Source organism: Solanum lycopersicum, chromosome 1 (genome assembly GCF_036512215.1).
Source record: "Solanum lycopersicum chromosome 1, SLM_r2.1".
Lineage (NCBI taxonomy): Eukaryota > Viridiplantae > Streptophyta > Magnoliopsida > Solanales > Solanaceae > Solanum > Solanum lycopersicum.
Window position 1 is genome coordinate 62,954,962 of NC_090800.1, and position 14,200 is coordinate 62,969,161.

A 14,200-nucleotide genomic window follows, 5' to 3' on the forward strand; every position below is an offset into this window, starting at 1 on the left:
GCAGGTAACCACGATCAGCATCTAGTGCCCTTTTAATCTCTTGTGAGCACATAGAGTCACTGGTGAACCTCTTTGCATTCTAGAGGACTCTTTAATTGTTTCCGTCTTTTTACTTATAGAATATTTTGGCGGTTTTCCCTACATTCATCTTAGTATTATAGAGGCCTCATAGGAGGATAGTCAATCATATAATCAGTTTTGAGTTTCTCTTCATCTCGCATTTCAGATATTTTATTTTTAGAATTAAGTGCTATTTTGGACAAGATATTTTTGTAAACTTATCCTTGTGAGAACAATTCTATTTTACTATTCAGGTAAGTATTCTGCTATGTTAAGAAAGTCAGGCCAAGGGTTTGCTCAAGGCAAGCAATTGTCATTGGGTGCCACGTCCAAGATGTTGTCTTGAGGGGTGAAAAACATGGTATCATAGCACATAGTTCAAGTGTTTATGAGAGTCTATGAAGGCATATCTGTACAGTCCTAGTCATCAGTGTGAAGCGCGCAACATCTCTAATTAGGAGGCTACAATATTTAGGAATTCCTCGCTTCTTTCATAATCATTTTCTTTATTAGAGTTTATCTCTAAAAGTCTCTCTATGTTCCTTCTTGCACGTATTTCCAATAACCATTACTGCATGAAGAGCAGCACGAGGTCACCCAGATAGTAGAAATCTTGAACCTCGTGAACAAGAGTTACCCAATGCATATGAAATTAAACCTCAAGGGGAAGTTACCAACGCTGAGTTCCATGAGGTCATTAGGATGTAGAGTCAGGCTGTGACTTACTAGGTTTGTCAAGAAAGAGGATCTCAACAAGAAGGGGTTGACACTTCGAGGATTTGGGAGTTCTTGAGAATGAATCCTCCCAGTTTCACTAGTTAGAGCACTACTGAGGATTGAGAAAACATTCTACAGGAGTACAAGAAAACTTTTGATCTGATTTATGTTGTAGATGTTGAAACAATCGAGTTAGTTACATAACAACTGAAGAATAAGGTTAGGATTTGGTTCGATCAGTGGAATGGAGGCAGAGATGACAATGCACCACATCCGAGTTAGGCTTGCTTTGAAGAATCTTTCTTGGGGCATTTCATTCCTCGAGAACTGAAAGAAGTTAAGGTAGAAGAGTTCCTTACACTGAAATAGGACACCTTCAGTGTACATGAATACGCATCAAAGTTCACCTAGCTATCCGTCTATGCTCCTGAAATAATTAAGGATATAAGAAGAATAATGAGCTTGTTTGTCGCTGGCTTGGGTCGTGCATCAAGCAAAAAGGGAAGAGTTGTAACATTTATCGGTGATATGGACGTATCCAAATTTAAGGTTTATATGCAGAAAGTTGAAGAGGAGAAGCTAAGAGAAGCGTATAAATCAAGAAAGCTTAGACTAGTAATGAGTCGAGGTAGCAGAAGGATGGTTTCGAATCGGTCACAGTTCAAGAAACAAATGGGCCCTGCACCATCATTGTCTAGTGCTCGTGCACCTAGAAATAAAGGTGAGCATCATGCCTTGAATTCGCAGAACTACAGATCTAGACTATGATGTCTCAAGAAAGTGTTGCACAAGGAGATAGATGGGCTCGTGCATGTCTAGGTATGGTATTTACAACCTAGGTAATGTCGTGATATCCAAAAATGTTGCTTTATGTGTAGTCAAGTGGGTTAATTCATGAAGGAGTGCCCTAAGAACAGGTAAGGTACTGGAAATGAGAGTAAGAGAGCTCAATCTTCATCAGTTGCTCCACCAAACAAGGATGCACATAGAGGTGCAACTTCTATTACTGGAGGAGGGGAAAACCGCATCTATGCAATCACTAGACTCCAAGAACAAGAGAACCATCTAGATGTTGTCATTGGTAAGATCAAAGTCTATGCTTTTGATATTTATTCTTCGCTAGACCCAGGAGCACATTTATCTTTCGTAACTCCTTATGTTACAAATCACTTTGAGGTTTTTCCTCAAAAACATTCTGAACCTTTTGATATTTCTACCTCTGTCAGAGAGTCTATTCTAGCTGAAATAGTCTATCCTGATTGTCCTATTTTTATCAATCAGAAGAATACAATCACTGATCTAGTAAAGTTTGAAATTGTAGATTTTGATGTCATTCTAGATATAGACTGGCTTCATTCATGTTATGCATCAATAGATTGTAGAACTCGAGTTGTCACGTTTTAGATTCCTAATGAGCCAGTCATAGAGTGGAGTCGTAGTTAATCTGTGCCTAAGGGTCATTTAATTTTGTATATTAAGGAGACTAAGTTAGTTTTAAAAGGATGTATTCAATACTTAGTCTTAGTTGATAACTCAAGTGTTGCGGTACCTTCCCTTCTATCAGTTGCTATAGTAAAAGAGATTACACAAGCCTTTCCTACTGATCTTTGCGGAGTCCCTCCTTAGAGAGAAATATACTTCGATAGAGACATCATCCCAGATACTCGTCCTATCTATATTCAGCCATATAGAATGACACCGGTAGAGCTATAGGAGTTGAAGGAACAATTGAAAGAACTGTTAGATAAGGGTTTTATTTGATCAAGTGACTCAGTTTGGGGTGCTCCGGTCTAATTTGTGAGAAAGAAGGATGGTTTCCTTAGTATATGTATAGACTACCACAAATCAAATAAGGTTACCATCAAGAATAAGTATCCTCTTCCAAAGATAGATGATATTTTCGACCAACATCATGGTGCTTCTTACTTCTCAAAATTTAATCTCAGATCAGCCTGGCATCAGTTGAAAGTTAGGGAATGTGATATTCCAAAGACAAATATTAGAAAAATGTATGAGAACAATATATGAGATAAAATTTGATCTTAGATCAGGCTGCCATCAGTTTTTTTTTCATATCCTTCGATTTGACTAATGCACTAGCTATGTTTATAGATCTTATGAACAAAGTCTTTAAACCTTCATTAGATATATTTGTTATCTTCTTCATTGATGACATATTATTCAGTTCAAGGAATGTAGAATATCATGTTAGTCACCTAAGAATAGTCCTTCACACATTAAACGATAAGGAGTTGTATGCCAAGTTCTCCAAGTGTGAGTTTTTCGATTGAGTGTGTGGCCTTCTTAAGCCAAATAGTTTCTGGTGATGGAATAATAGTGGATACCCAAATGATAAAAGAAATTGAAAGTTGGCCTAAACCCATGTGTCCAACTAATATTAAGAGTTTCTTGGGCTTGGATAGCTCATATAGAATGTCTGTTGAAGGTTTTTCATCTATCTCGTCTTAATTAAGCATGTTGATTCAGAAATGAGATTAACTGGACCCACCTAGATAATGGGATTAGCAGAACCCTCTTGGATAATGGGACTAGCAGGACCCTCCTCATAATTAGATTAACAAGACCCACCTGGATAATGGGACTAGCAAGACCCTCATAGATTATGGGATTAGATGGCCCCTCCTAGATAATGGGAATAAAAGGACCCTCCTTATAATAGGATTAGCAGGACCCTCCTAGATAATGAGACTAGCAGGACCCTATTATAAAGGGAATAGCAGGACCCACTTGGATAATGGGATTAGCAAGACCCTCTTGTATAATGAGACTAGCAGGACCCTTCTCATAATAAGATTAGCAGAATCTACATGGATAATGGGGCTAGCAGTACCCTCCTGGATAATGAGATTAGCCGGACCCTCTTGGATAACGGTACTAGAAGTACCCTCCTAATAATGAAAGTAGCAGGACCTTCTGGATAATAGGAGCAGGACCCACCTGGATAATGGGATTAGAAGGACCCTCCTGAATCATTGGACTAGAAAGACCCTCCTACATAATTAAATTTGCATGATAATCATGATAATGGGACTAGCAGAACCCTCCTCATAATGTGATTAGTTGGACTCTTCTAGATAATGGGACTAGCAGAACCCTTCTCATAATGTGATTAGGAGGACTCTCCTGAATAATGGGATTAGCAGAACGCTCCTCATAATGTGATTAGTAGGACTCTCCTTGATAATGGGACAAAGTATAGCAATGACAATCTTGAATAATGGGACTAGAAGGACCCTCCTGGATAATGAGATTAGTAGGACCTTCCCACATAATAACTTACAAGTTTTTCCCAATGAAAACTGGGCAAAATTTTTGTTTATTTCTTTTATTGGTGATGGTTTATAGGTTTCCTCTAGCGAAACATGAATTTGAAACTCAAGAACAAAGTTTCAAATCTTTTTTAGAATAATCAATCTCATGATGGTCAGAATCAACTTCTCAATGCATGCAACAACCTTACTTCTTCACATCTTTTACTAGTGAGGTTCCGATCAATAAATAGTGTCAAAAGCTGACTTCTTCACATCTTCAATGAATAGTGTCAAAAGCTCAGTTTAAGTGGCAAGTTCAACCTCAAATCCAATTCAAGGTTAGGATACTCACCCAAAAATCAAGGTGATATCTTAAAGTCAATATTCAAGTGAAGACTCAAGAAAACGTTGCATAGATAGGAGCTTGAACATTTATTTTCCTTTCGACTATTATTTTTCATTTTTATGTAAATAAGGATAAGATCCGCGATCTGGAGCCTCAATGGAACCTCACTTAACTTTCAATTTATCACCTCATCTCCTTGAACTGCACATGACTTGATTCCCTAATAACCCGGGATATGTAGGCAGTCCAAAACAAGGACTCAGTCGCATATTTTTCTTTAAGATAAGTGTTCGTTCAAAACTTGTCGTTTTGTCAACTTCTTTGTCTAAAAACACTTCGTATTTCAAGTCATAGAGAGGCAAACTGTAGACACATAATATTTGGTTGAAGATAAGGTTTTACACTATTTTTTTTATTCCTTAAATATTTCTTTTAGATATTATAGTTTTGACTTATTTTAATTAGTTTATTTTAAAATTTTGAAACCAAAAAAATATATATTTTAATATTTGTTTAGACTAATATTTCTTAATTATAATTTTATATTAGCTATTCAATTACTATTTTATTTTAATAATTAGTTCATATTCTTCTTATTATAATTTTTATATTAATTATTAATAACAACCTTACTTAACTCCATTACTGTCCATTACCCTCAACCCACTACACACAACTTCTCACATCTTCCCCCACATCACCTACACTAGTACACTACTATTAATATATACATACTAATACATACATAATAGAATGGAAAAAGGAGAGAAAACATAAAATAGATGAGCAACATAAAAAAAAATCTGCTCGAGAATTTTTTTAAAAAAACTTCATTTCCTTTTTATTTTCTTTCAAAAATTTGCCTAACACATTCATATCTTTTCCTAAATTTTGTTTATTTTCATATCAATACAATACATATATCACCCCATACAATCTACAAAAATTTATGGATATTTTTAATCAACATTCGGTCAAGGTTTTGCAAAACTTTTTTTTTAGGAACAACTTTGCCTTAAATCATTAATTTATTTATGAAATTTGTTGTAATTTTTATGATTAGTTAAATTATTATTTTGTTTTATTTATTATTTGATTAAAATGAATATGGGGTTAAAGAGTTATATCATTGTTTATTTAATGAATGTAGCATTAATTGACGATTATTTTCTATTTATTTACTTCTATTAATTAGTTGTAACCTATTAAAATAAAATGTGATGACATTGTTCTTTTCTATATTCAGACAATAATAATAAAATAAGAATTGTTAGGCTAAAATAAGTTAAATAGATTTATTTTATTTTATTTTATTTTATCAATAAAAAATGAGATTTGTTTTTATGATTCAGTATTATTTTGTTTTATTAGAAAATTTATGTTTAATTTTGACGTAAACCTTAAGAATAGTAAAAGATAAAAATGATATTGAAATAATTAAATAGATTAAAATTATTTGATTTTATTTTATCAATCAAAACAATGATATTTATTTTTACGATTCAGTATTGTTTTGTTGAGTTAGAAAGTTATGTTTAATTTTTGCATCAACTTTAACAATAGTAAAAAACAAAAATGACATAAAATTGGTCTAAAATTTAATTTAGAAGTTTAGTATTTTACTTTATTTGTTTTGTCTTAATAAGGAAATAATATATATGTTTAACGTTAGATCGAACACTTTGGCACGTTAAATATATATGTTTCACTTAAGAATGTGGTTACACATCTTTTTTGAGACACTAAGATAATTTCAAGGATGTGGTTACGCTCCTTGGCTAAATTGTTTTAATAATTAAACTTTCATTAATTTAAATCAAGAGGTGTACATTGGAATTATTAGGTGTGAGGTACTCGAGAGAAGAAGACAGTTATTCCTCTTAGCGTCATGACCAAGAATGCAATTACGTATCTAGGTTGAGACCAAATGAATGTTCATCAATATAAAACAAATAAGTCATGACCTATAAAATATATTCAAAAATAATAAAAATAAGTATAAGTCAATTAAAGAGACCGTGCTAGAACAACGAGACTCGAGAAATGCCTAATACCTTCCCCTCGGTCAAAAGAATTTCTTATGTTAATTTCTGGTTGCAGACCAAACAAAGAATTATTTCCTTTTGATTAGGGATTAAACAAAAGGTGACTTGGAACACCATAACTCAATTCAAGTGGCGACTTTGAATAAAAAAATAATTCCTTTTTGAAATGTCACTTTAATTGGAAAAACTCTTTCATTCAAAACAAACAATTCGTTTTGAGAAAGAATAGGGGTGTTAAAGCTGGAAGAAAAAATTCCTAAAATAGTGTAAGAGATAATGACAATTGATTCTCTAATATTAATGCTATCCCTAAAATGGTGACAATGTAAAAAAAAAGAAGATGAATCAATGTCAATCCGACATGTGACTATAAAAAAGTAACATGAATCAATGTAAATCTCTATAATTGTGTAAGAGATAATTATGGTGTCTTCTTTATTTTAATCATCTAATAATAATATAAAAATATTAATTATTTAATAAAGTAAAATTTAATTAATTTATAAATAAATAATGATATGTTATAACCCGTAATTAAATCTTTATAAGCGAGATTTTTAAAAGTATGTGTAAAACCTGTAATATCATCATTTAAATGTGTATGTGGAGTGATTTTTTGAAAATTATTTCAGAAATATATTTTTATCATACTTTAAAGCAATTAAGAAAGTACATGTCAATCTAGATTGACATTCACTAAAGTGAGAAAAAAATTTCATTCCGTTATGAGTAGTCACCTTATATGGGCCCAATACATCCATATTCACTAAATAAGACACATGATCTACTGTAGTGTGAATTATAGGAAATTTAATGCTGGTCTATCTAGCTTGAGGACATATGATACATTGATCAATAGTAAAGTTACTACAAGTCTAAAATCTTTTATTTTTCTAAGAACACCATAGGAACATGCCCTAGTCTTTTGTCCCGAAGTTATAGGCCTTCATTCCCTTTTTTGGTTACAAACATTATTTTAACCTTGTCTTGTTGTGGCTTTGTTTTCTGGTCCATCACATATAACCCGTACGCTACTCTACCTTGACCTTTCTGAACAAGAGTTTCTGAAACACATCGTATATAGGGAAAAGGATACAGTAGTTTAATTATTTTATTAGTTTGCTCACGGACAAAATACTAAATTACAATGTTGGTATGCATAATACATTTGTGATTATTTAACTTTTACGTAGCTGAAAATTTCCAGTATGTGAAATCGTAGAAAAATATCTGGCAGGTAGCTGCAAAATTTCTTGGATACACTAAATATTAGATATCGAGCACACTAGATGAAACTGATTCACACAAATATATTAAATATATCGGTGCATGCTAGATACATAGATACATGAAATTCCGGAGCACATATATAAAGAAGTAGAGGGGCAAGAGAGGTGCGAGAAAGAGGAAAGAGGTGATATACACTAACTAGATATAGTCTATCAAAAGGCAACTCAGACAAAATATATAATTATTGAAATTAGAACTTGATGATTACATGGACATGTCAATCGGCCCAACATTATAAACCAAACGAGCTCATATTTTCCATCCTTATTGTTCTAAATTGAAATGGGAAAATTTTCAAAATAATAATTTTAGCATTTAATAGGATCTCTTGTCAACACTTTTAATATTTATTTAAAATGACAATATTATGATTTTCTATAAGACTGACTTTTGTATTTAATCAATTTATATAATTAGAAGAATACAAATTTTAAATATCAGAATGGAGAAATCACGGGAGAAAATATTTTTAAAAAGCGAAAAATCGCTTAAATATCTAATTATTAATTACTAACAATTGGAAAAATATGAAATGTCATCTCTCTCTTGTTCTTTCATACACCTTTCACCATAAGTCCATAGTAATCATTCATCGCATTGTCATATGTAAATTTAGCGGAAAATTTAAAACTTTCTTAGCACATCATATACCTAAAATTACTTCATATACATACATACATACATACATATATATATTTATATATATATATATATATATATATATATATATATATATAATATCTTCATACTTTGGTAAGCCTCTAATCTCTTTTTCTCATCCTAGACTAAATATTATAAAATTACTTTAAGGATACGACCCTTATAACATAAATAATTAGTACAATAATGTAGGAGATCATTTGACTTAAGGATTCATTTTCTTGAGCTTGCGAATCACATATCAAGCTCCTCAATCATAGAGACATCCTTTTAAGAATCCATAACCTACACTTTTTTGTAAAAAGTAGAGAAGAATGGATTTATTACAAGAATGCACTAAGTATGGCAACCATGCAAAACATGCATTTAAAGGAGACATTTTATTGAAATCATACTTCATGATTTTTTTAGAAAATCTTCATAAAACATCTATACAATAGCATTAATATCATTTACATACTTCATATATACATATTCAAAGGCCAAACATCATATAAAATCACACATCGAATTTAAGCCACATGTAGGGCCACTTTACAGTAATCTATTTCCTCTTTATAGTGAATCCTTTTCTTCTTACTTCCTATTTCCCCAAGTAACCCTCTAGTGATGCTTGGTACAATACACCACCTTAAGGACACAAAGAAAGCATACATACAACCTACATAATCCAACATATACCGTAATAAGACTATAATACATCATAGACACATTTAAGTCAAGACTCTGAAAGCACTTCTAGTAAGCTACATCAACTTGCACATCTATTCACTTTACTTCAAATAAGAAATTATAAAACCTTACTCACAATCCCAATCTAAGTCCACTAGTGCAATGTGAATTTGAAGTGCCATAAGTTGACACCTATTTATGAAACTTATCATGAGACCACAAGCTATCACACAATATTTCATACATAAACAGTTCCATATAGACAACTTCATTTATGCCAACAATACCTTCTTAAGACCAACTTATGCACATAAGAATAAGACCACATCATATAGACTCATATCATGTACATCTTTATAACCAGTACACAAATACTACAAAGCCACGCATAAGGAACATGTATATAGAAACATTCATTAGAATACCTTCATAGAACTCCCTAAGAAGTTAGTTGTGCAATGTCTAGATTGGTTCTTTTCATTCACCTATCATAAGTAACCTCCCTTAGGTCATACTAGTTAGGTGTCCACATACGACTCTAGCATAGTGGATCCACCGAGATAGATATGTAGGAAAGGTTACCCCTTAGTCAAGTGTTGACCCTCTCTTTTTTGTGTGGGAGTTGAATACCGAATTCCATGTAGCTCACATGGTCTAATATCGATTATTCCAACCTCATTTCCTAATGTAAAAGTAAATGAATAAAGAAAATGTATGGATTCTAACTAGGGGTTTTATTGAGGGGTTTTCTACATTGTGTGAGGGAGAGTATGAGATTTTGCTTGCACATTACACTGGTGGAATCTTATTAGATGGTTCTAGTAGTGTTCTGTTGTGATTGTCTTTATTACAACTCATGTATGTTCATTTATGTATGGTCTATATGAATATAGCAGGTTATGATGAAATATGAGATTATGAATGTTTGTATGAAGTAGGTTGCTTAATGTGATAACTTTGAATAGGGTTAGGGGAAACTATTCTTTGCATTGCACAAGTATTGTTAGGGTGTATACATGTTGGGATTATATCATGTTGAGCTGGCTTATGATTCTTATTTTATGTGTATATTGGATTTACTTAGTAAAAACATGTTTTGACTAAAATGTCCTTTTATACATGCATTGATGATTTTTATGCATAAACGCCATATTTTGGACGTTTAATGTAATAACCCATATTTTCTTCCCTTTTTTTCAAACAAAGTAGGTTCGGGCAATTGAGTAATCAACGTCGCTTTTCAAGGATACTTGGAAGTTACTTCTCAAAGTTGGTGAGTCCTCATGTCTGAGGACAAGACTTTTATGATATAGCTTTTAGTTGTTTGCTTATGTTCGAAGACATTATTGTATTTCCTCATTCTAGAATCCTTGTTGATGTAAGGGATAAATCCAAAATTTATATATCCTATGTAAGATGGTATTGAGTGACAAATTTATATTCTATTTTCATTTATGAAGTGAAGTTGAACTTCCAAAGTAAAATTTATAATTATTTTCCGTATTTTTATCATATGATATATGCTTTAACAAATTCTAAGGGCTTGTGTAAGTCCTCTCGAGGATGAAGACTCCGGTTACGACTAAGGGGTGCTCCTCGATCGTTTTACAAACTTGGTAAGAGAGTGTAAGATTGAGAATAGTGTAGGATTGATGTCACAAATTACACCCTTAGGTAGAGTCTTGTACATGGGAGTCATAAATCTATCTAGTCCTCTCTTTGAATCTTTTTCTTGTGCTTATAGACAATGAATGCAAGAAGGAACAATGCTAGATGGACCGAAGAGGACAATGTGAATGAAGGGATTCCCCCTCAAGCTCCTTAAAACCCTCAAGTTCCTATTGAAGAAGTGGATATGTCTAATATTGAGATAAGAGTGTCTATTCATATCTTGAATCTAGTGTAAGTAAAGTTTCTAGGTATTCAAGGGTGCAAGTGAACACCAATGCCAGCACTATTGAATCTAGGATTAAGGATTTCATGAGGATGAATCCCCCTACTTTATTTGGCTCAAAAGTGGAGGATTAGTGATGGATGAAGTGTTCAAAGTGCTAGAGGCTATGGGTGTGTCGTCTAAAGAAAAGAGGAACTAGTCGCCTATCGGCTTAATGATGTGTCTCATGTTTGGTATGAACAATGGAAGGAGGACAGACTTATTAGAGAAGGTCCGATTAGTTGGTCTTCATTCAAGACGTCTTTCCTTTGTAGGTTCTTCCCCTTAGAATTAAGGGAGATGAAAATGCAAGAATTCATCAATATTCGTCAAGGGAGTATGAGTGTGAAGGATTATAGCCTCAACTTCAATCAACTATCAAAACATGCTCCTACTATGGCTGCGGTTGCTAGTTCTAAGATGAACAAATTCGTCATGGGTATATCCAACCTTGTGATTAATGAATGCAGGTGGGAGTTTTTGATTCCTAGCATGGATTTTTCCCGTCTCATGGTTTATGCTAAACAAATTGAGGAGAAAAATCTTAGGAAATTTTGTAGGGATATGAAGAGGACAAGGGCCGAATATGGAAATCATTCCAAGACAAGATTAGAGGTTCAAGAAGAGGTTCCCCAAGCAAGGTACTCCTAAGACTCCAATGCTCAAGAAAGGTAAGATGTCTACCCCAAGTCATAAGAAGGAAAAGGTGGTGGTCTTTATGTTGTGAATCCTATTTTTGCAAAGTATGGTAGAAAACAGGAAGGAAAGTAATTAGTGTAACATCTCGTAACTCAAAATAATTAAGGATAATCTAAGAAATTTAAAATAATCATTTTTCAAATAAAGGCGTAAATCTAGAAATATTTCCTAATTTTATGAAGTAAGTTTTTGTCATTTTCAAATTGTCATAATGCTAGCATAGAATGAATTAGGGGTAGTTCATGACATGGAAATCCCTTGAAAATATATTTCCAACAGTGCCGAGTTTACACGATTTCAATATCATATGAGGAAGATATGCCTTTTGGAAGTTGGAATGTTCAACTAAGGAAAGTCAAATTACGGATTTAAGTAAGGTCAAACGAGTTTTTTCACCTATCTATTTCCTAATTAGTTTTAAGGATTCATCTGGGGTAAAAATAATTGTTTATTTTATATTAGAAAAATTATTCTACGGTTAGGGCTTGGAGAATAGAAAAGAGAAGAAGAAAAAGAAAGAAAGATCAACATTTCACCAAGAACGCCAAGTAATTACAAGTGGAATTTGTTGGGGATGATACCTATTAAGGTATGTGAGATCTTTTGTGTTGGTTAAGTTCACCCATAGACTAAATTTTCTAATTTGACGATTTTGAGTAGATTGAATGATGACAAGTAAAGTTCTTGAAGAACATTATTGAAATCTTATTGGTTGAGTTGTTGCATGCCTAGAGTTAATTTGGTTCGCGTTTCCGGGTTGTTTTTTGAGTTGATCTATTGGGTATTGATGGTTTATTGATTCTAAGAGTTTGGGGAAAGAACCATCGAAGTTATATATACATAGGTCCATGATGTGTCAACGTAGCGAGAGCGCCCCAACTTGGCCTATGACGTTTGGGGACTGGTGCTCCACGCCTCTCACTGCGCCAAGGATGCGTAGATATATATATATATATATAATATCTTCATACTTTGGTAAGCCTCTAATCTCTTTTTCTCATCCTAGACTCAACATTATAAAATTACTTTAAGGATACGACCCTTATAAAATAAATAATTAGTACAATAATGCTACACTTTACAGTAAACCATAATGTAGGAGATCATTTGACTTAAGGATTCATTTTCTTGAGCTTGCGAATCACATATAAAGCTCCTCAATCATAGAGACATCCTTTTAAGCATCCATAACCTACACTTTTTTGTAAAAAGTAGAGAAGAATGGATTTATTACAAGAATGCACTAAGTATGGCAACCATGCAAAACATGCATTTAAAGGAGACATTTTCTTGAAATTATACTTCATGATTTTTTTAGAAAATCTTCATAAAACATCTATACAATAGCATTAATATCATTTACATACTTCATATATACATATTCAAAGGTTAAACATCATATAAAATCACACATCGAATTTAAGCCACATGTAGGGCCACTTTACAGTAATCTATTTCCTCTTTATAGTGAATCATTTTCTTCTTACTTCCTATTTCCCCAAGTAACCCTCTAGTGATGCTTGGTACAATACACCACCTTAAGGACACAAAGAAAGCATACATACAACCTACATAATCAAACATATACCGTAATAGGACTATAATACATCATAGACACATTTAAGTCAAGACTCTAAAAGCACTTATAGTAAGCTACATCAACTTGCACATCTATTCACTTTACTTCAAATAAGAAATTATAAAACCTTCCTCACAATCCCAATCTAAGTCTACTAGTGCAATGTGAATTTGAAGTGCCATAAGCTGACACCTATTTATGAAACTTATCATGAGACCACAAGCTATCACACAATATTTCGTACATAAACAGTTCCATATAGACAACTTCATTTATGCCAACAATACCTTCTTAAGACCAACTTATGCACATAAGAATAAGACCACATCATATAGACTCATACCATGTACATCTTCATAACCAGTACACAAATACTACAAAGCCACGCATAAGGAACATGTATATAGAAACATTCATTAGAATACCTTCATAGAACTCCCTAAGAAGTTAGTTGTGCAATGTCTAGATTGGTTCTTTTCATTCACCTATCATAAGTAACCTCCCTTAGGTCATACTAGTTAGGTGTCCACATAGGACTCTCGCATAGTGGATCCACCGAGATAGATATGTAGGAAAGGTTACCCCTTAGTCAAGTGTTGACCCTCTCTGTTTTGTGTGGGAGTTGAACACCGAATTCCATGTAGCTCACATGGTATAATATCGATTATTCCAACCTCGTTTCCTAATGTAAAAGTAAATGAATAAAGAAAATGTATGGATTCTAACTAGGGATTTTATTGAGGGGTTTTCTACATTGTGTGAGGGAGAGTATGAGATTTTGCTTGCACATTACACTGGTGGAATCTTATTAGATGGTTCTAGTAGTGTTCTGTTGTGATTGTATTTATTATAACTCATGTATGTTCATCTATGTATGATCTATATGAATATAGCAGGTTATGATGAAATATGAGATTATGAATGTTT

The 14,200-nt window shown here is 33.1% G+C and overlaps 1 protein-coding gene across 1 annotated transcript; it reads left to right on the forward strand.

The window, feature by feature from the left end:
- The first annotated feature begins 1,233 nt into the window (after positions 1–1,233).
- On the forward strand, positions 1,234–2,181 carry LOC101255825 (uncharacterized). The gene is made up of 2 exons (XM_004229045.2): positions 1,234–1,498; positions 1,739–2,181. The coding sequence occupies exons 1-2, from the start codon at positions 1,234–1,236 to the stop codon at positions 2,179–2,181; spliced, it is 708 nt and encodes a 235-aa protein (XP_004229093.2).
- The last annotated feature ends 12,019 nt before the right edge of the window (positions 2,182–14,200 follow it).